This window comes from Amphiprion ocellaris, chromosome 8, assembly GCF_022539595.1.
Source record: "Amphiprion ocellaris isolate individual 3 ecotype Okinawa chromosome 8, ASM2253959v1, whole genome shotgun sequence".
Classification (NCBI taxonomy): domain Eukaryota; kingdom Metazoa; phylum Chordata; class Actinopteri; family Pomacentridae; genus Amphiprion; species Amphiprion ocellaris.
The window spans coordinates 2,190,061-2,196,164 of record NC_072773.1 but is presented as its reverse complement, the minus strand read 5'-3'; the positions used below and the strand labels follow the sequence as shown (position 1 = coordinate 2,196,164).

Genomic DNA, 6,104 nt, shown 5'->3' with positions numbered 1-6,104 from the left:
AGAATTTGTCCAAAACACCTAAAATCTCACCAAAATGTCTCAAAGATTTTCCAAACTAACTTGAAATTTCACCAAGATGACGCAAATTTCTTCAAAATGTCTTAAAAAGACTCAGATATTAATCAGTGATCTTTACAGTTGTTGGTAGGTCTACTCTAGAACTTTCTCCAGGGGACGTTCTCCTTTCCTGCCTCCAGTCTTTAAGTTTAGTCTCACTTAGAACATTCAGAACTGGATACTTCCAGGTCCTTGAAGTCCATAGAGGAGAACGTCCCCTGGAGAAAGTTCTAGAGTAGACCTACTGACAACTGGACAGCTGTCGGTAGAACAGGGGACGTTCTCCTTTCTTGCTTCCAGTCTTTAAGTTTAGTCTCACTTAGAACATTCAGAACTGGAGACTTCCAGGTCCTTGAAGGAGTGAACATGTTCAAAATGATAAAAACTTAAAGACTCAATTTGTCAGTTTGACTCAAAACTAAACTAAAATGACAAAAAAAATTATGAAAAACAGCCAAACTGCCTCTAAACCTTTCCGAAACCACATATTTTGCTTAAAATGACTCAAACATAGTCCAAAATTACAGAAAAAAATTGTACAAAATATCTAAAACCTGTAAAAAAAAAAAAAAAAAAAAAAAAAAAAAAGCTGATTGTTGGGTTCCAACAATCTGCTCTTAGTTTTCTGTCATTTGGGCTTCAGTTTGCTGCTTCAGCTGCAGGTTGAGGGTTTTAAACTGCAGGAAAATCCACTAAATGTTGCTTAAATCCGTTTATTCACCATAAAAACTGTAATATTTAATCACCTGAGGCACCAAACACTGCTGGAATATAATAGTCTAGTAAAAATACAGCAGTTTTACATAATTTAAGTGTAGCTTCTTGCCGTAATTTGATATTATCTGCATTATTTAATGGCTTTTAAAATGTTTAATAAAGATATTTGCATGGATAAAATTGACATTGCCTGTAAATGTGCATCTGTCTGCACCCCCTGCTGACTGCTCCACCACAGTTCTCCTACCATCACACCTCCCCTCCTCCACAGGAACCCACACCCACAACCAGCACTCAGCCCCCTGCCCCAGCTTGTCCCTATCCACATCCCAGGTGAAGAGAGAACTGAGCAGGCTGAAGATCAGGAAGGCTACGGGTCCTGATGGCACCAGCTCCAGGCTCCTCAAATCCTGCACAGATCAGCTGAGCAGGATTGTGGAGGATGTCTTCAACTTGAGCCTGAAGCTGGGGAGAGAACCTCAGCTGTGGAAGATGTCCTGCGTGGTATCAGTGCCGAAGATCTCGCACCCCAAGGACTTCAACCACTACAGGCCGGTGGCACTAACATCCCACCTGATGAAGACCCTGGAGAGGCTGGTCCTCTGTCATCTGCGACCCCTGGTGAGCTCATCATTGGACCTCCTGCAGTTCTCCTACCAGCCCGGCATCGGGGTTGATGATGCAGTGATCTACCTCCTGCACAGATGTCTATCTCACCTGGAGAAGACGAAGAGCACTGTGAGAATCATGTTTTATGATTTCTCCAGTGCCTTCAACACCATCAAGCCTGCACTTCTGGGGGACAAACTGGAGGAGACAGAAGTGGACTCCCACCTCACAATGTAGCTGCTGGATTACCTCACCAACCAGCCACAGTTTGTGAGGGCAGGGGACTGTGTGTCCCACACTGTGGTCTGCATTACGGGGTCCTACAGGGGACTGTGTGTCCAACACTGTGGTCTGCAGTACGGGGTCCTACAGGGGACTGTGTGTCCCACACTGTGGTCTACAGTATGGGGTCCTACAGGGGACTGTGTGTCCAACACTGTGGTCTGCAGTATGGGGTCCTACAGGGGACTGTGTGTCCAACACTGTGGTCTGCAGTAGGGGGTCCTACAGGGGACTGTGTGTCCCACACTGTGGTCTACAATATGGGGTCCTACAGGGGACTGTGTGTCCCACACTGTGGTCTGCAGTACGGGGTCCTACAGGGGACTGTGTGTCCCACACTGTGGTCTACAGTATGAGGTCCTACAGGGGATTGTGTGTCCCACACTGTGGTCTACAGTACGGGGTCCTACAGGGGACTGTGTGTCCTCACTGTGGTCTACAGTATGGGGTCCTACAGGGGACTGTGTGTCCCACACTGTGGTCTACAGTATGGGGTCCTACAGGGGACTGTGTGTCCCACACTGTGGTCTACAGTAGGGGGTCCTACAGGGGACTGTGTGTCCAACACTGTGGTCTGCATTACGGGGTCCTACAGGGGACTGTGTGTCCAACACTGTGGTCTACAGTACGGGGTCCTACAGGGGACTGTGTGTCCCACACTGTGGTCTACAGTAGGGGGTCCTACAGGGGACTGTGTGTCCCACATTGTGGTCTACAGTACGGGGTCCTACAGGGGACTGTGTGTCCCACACTGTGGTCTGCAGTATGGGGTCCTACAGGGGACTGTGTGTCCAAAACTGTGGTCTGCAGTACGGGGTCCTACAGGGGACTGTGTGTCCCACACTGTGGTCTACAGTATGGGGTCCTACAGGGGACTGTGTGTCCAACACTGTGGTCTGCAGTATGGGGTCCTACAGGGGACTGTGTGTCCAACACTGTGGTCTGCAGTAGGGGGTCCTACAGGGGACTGTGTGTCCCACACTGTGGTCTACAATATGGGGTCCTACAGGGGACTGTGTGTCCCACACTGTGGTCTGCAGTACGGGGTCCTACAGGGGACTGTGTGTCCCACACTGTGGTCTACAGTATGAGGTCCTACAGGGGATTGTGTGTCCCACACTGTGGTCTACAGTATGGGGTCCTACAGGGGACTGTGTGTCCCACACTGTGGTCTACAGTAGGGGGTCCTACAGGGGACTGTGTGTCCCTCACTGTGGTCTACACTATGGGGGTCCTACAGGGGACTGTGTGTCCCACACTGTGGTCTACAGTATGGGGTCCTACAGGGGACTGTGTGTCCCACACTGTGGTCTGCAGTATGGGGTCCTACAGGGGACTGTCCTTGCCCCCTTTCTTTTCACCCTCTGCACAGCAGACTTCTTCCATCACACCACAAACTGCCATCTTCAGAAGTTTTCTGACAACTCTGCCATCATCAGCCTCATCACAGATGGAGATGAGGAGGACTACAGAGAACTTAACCAGGACTTTGTGGACTGGTTCCTGCTGAACTGCCTCCAGATCAATGCGCTGAAAACCAAGGAACTGGTGGTGGACTTTAGCAGGAACAGATACACTTCTCCTTCACCAGTGAACATCCAGGGAACAGATATTGAGGTTGTGGACTCCTACAGGTACCTGGGTGTTCACTTAAACAACAAACTGGACTGAACTACAAACACCAACGCACTTTATAAGAAAGGTCAGAGCAGATTCCACCTGCTCAGAAAACTGAGGTCCTTCGGGGTGCAGGGAGCACTTCAGAGGACCTTCTATGATTCTGTGGTGGCATCAGCCATCATGTATGGAGTGGTCTGCTGGAGCAGCAGCATCACGGCTGCAGACAGGAAGAGACTAAACAAACTGGTAAAGAAAGCCAGTTCTGTCCTGGGCTGAACCCTGGATCCTGTGGAGGTGGTGGGAGACAGGAGGATGATGACAAAGCTGTTGTCTATCATGGAGGACACCTCCCATCCCCTGCAGGAAACACTAACATCACTGGGCAGCTCCTTCAGTGACAGACTGCTTCACTGTCTAAAGGAGAGATACTGCAGGTCCTTCCTTCCTGCTGCAGTCAGACTTTACAATCAAGCTGCTCCCAGTAGTTCAGTTCACCCACTGACTAACTGTGCAATAAAAATGTACATAACGATGCTGTGCAATTTCATAGAAACTTTTCTGTAAATATTGTATTTTTTCTTCTAGAAGAAGAAAATATTTATATCTATGCACTGTGTGCTGCTCTCCTTTTATTCAAACTGTTCTATTTGCTGCTGCTGTTACACTGTAAATTTCCCCACTGTGGGATCAATAAAGGTTTAATCTATCTATCTATAGTCTATCTATCTATCTATCTATCTATCTATCTATCTATCTATCTATCTATCTATCTATCTATCTATCTATCTATCTATCTATCTATCTATCTATCTATCTATCTATCTATCTATCTATATGTGGTTGAATAATAAGAAAAACAAAGAAATGTAAAATTATCATTATTTAACAGATATTTTAGGTCTCAAACTGCAGTTAAATGTAATAAATGTTGCTTAAATCTGTCTATACACCATAAAATTGTACTATTTCATCACCTGAGGCACCAGACACTACTGGAATGTAAAAATACATAATTTAAATTTTTACATAATTTAAATACAGTTTTTAACCTTATTTTTACAGAATTGCGTTATTTTTCTGCTTTTTTGATGTCTAATAAAGATATTTGCATGGATAAAATTGACAATGCCCTTAATTATTTTCAAAGGATTTTAATTCAACAACAAAACTGTTAAATTACAGACATTATAATATTTAAATGATGTGAAAAATGAACATTATAGAAGCAGAAATCATCGTTCAGAACACCTAAGATCCATGTTTTGTTTCTTTGAACAAACTGAATTTTACAGAAATTTGGAGCTAAAGCCACGTGACCTCCTCTGATTGGTCCTTAACCTCCCCCTCCTTCCCCCTCCTTCCCCTCCAGTGCGCAGGTGTGTGATCAGCCGGAGGTGTGCAGAGCGCCAAACCCAAACTCTTTACGCACCGCGCCGCCGCTTCACCTTCACCTTCACCTGTCCCTCCTCTTCCTCCTCCTCATCATCCTCCGGTTCCCTCCACCGGATCATGGCTTAACGTTTCCCGGTGCAGCCATGTCCTCATCCCCGGTGCTCGCAGGGAACCGATCCGCCCTGGATGGCCTCCGTTCCCGTTTCCGCATTCCCGCAGCCGCCGTGCGCACTGCAGGCGCGGAGCTCCGGTCGGTGATCTGAACAGAAAAAACCGGTTCCTCCGGCTAATCTGGCCGCGGGCTGCTGGCGGGGCGATGCTTCCGTCCGCAGGCAGAGACGGAACCCGGAGCACCGAGCGGCCGCTGACCGACAGGCCGGTTTCCGATCAGCGTATCGATCCGTGATCAGCTCCGCGTCCCGGGATGGAGGACTGCTGCCGCTACTGCATGCCGTGCCTGGGCCGGCTCTGGAACTGGATCTGGCCCGAGTTCCGCTACCCGAACGTCCCGAACCACAGCAGCGGCGACGTGATCGAGAACCCGGCGACGGAGGCGGCGAGGATCTCCACCGTGTCCGGGGACGTGAGCGTCCCGTCGCCCAAGAAGCGGCCGGTGCAGCTGTACGCGGCGCTCTTCGACTTCGAGGCCCGCAGCAACGACGAGCTGACGGTGAAGGAGGGCGACAAGCTGTCGGTGATCGAGAAGCGGGGCGACTACGTGCTGGCCAAGAAGCTCACCGGATCCCTGCAGTCCGGTCTCATCCCCGCAAACTACGTCGCGCTGCTGCAGGACGAGTTCGCCAAACACAAGTGAGTCCTGGTCCGGGTCTGGTCCGGTTCTGGTCCGGTTCTAGTCCGGGTCTCTGTGGGCAGGAGTCAGCTGATCCTCCGGTGCTGATCAGCTGCAGGTTGAGGTTCTAAAACTGCAGGAAAATCCACTAAATGTTGCTTAAATTTATTATACACTTTAAAAACATTTATATATATATCATTTAAATAGAGCATCTGGCCCTAATTTGACACAATCTGCGTTGTTTTTTGGCTTTTTGTTGTTTAATGAAGGATAATTATATGTATAAAAAATTGCCATTGCCTGTAAATATGGTTCAATAATACTGATAATATGAAAAAAAAATCAAGTCCCCTTTATTTAACAGATATTTTAGGTCTCATAATGCCGTAAAATCCCCCAAATACTGCTTAAATGTCCTGAAACGCTGTGAAAACTGTAATATTTCATAAAATACTGCAATTTTACATAATTAAAATACAGTTACTATCCTCAATTTCACACAATCTGCATGATTTTTGGCTTTTTAAAACGTTTAATGAAGAATATTTACATGTATTAACATGGCATCACCTATAAATGTCAAGTTACCATGATTTAACAAATATTTTAGGTCTAAATGTTGCTTGAAAGTCCT

At 47.2% G+C, this 6,104-nt stretch overlaps 1 protein-coding gene across 1 annotated transcript in view; it reads left to right on the top strand.

Annotated features, from left to right (window-relative positions):
- Positions 1-4,688: 4,688 nt before the first annotated feature.
- srms (src-related kinase lacking C-terminal regulatory tyrosine and N-terminal myristylation sites) overlaps positions 4,689-6,104 on the top strand; it is a 41,148-nt gene continuing 39,732 nt past the window's right edge. The window contains exon 1 of the mRNA XM_055012996.1: positions 4,689-5,487. Within this exon, the coding sequence (XP_054868971.1) occupies positions 5,102-5,487 (386 nt within the window). The 5' untranslated portion in view covers positions 4,689-5,101. The remainder of the gene's footprint in view (positions 5,488-6,104) is intronic.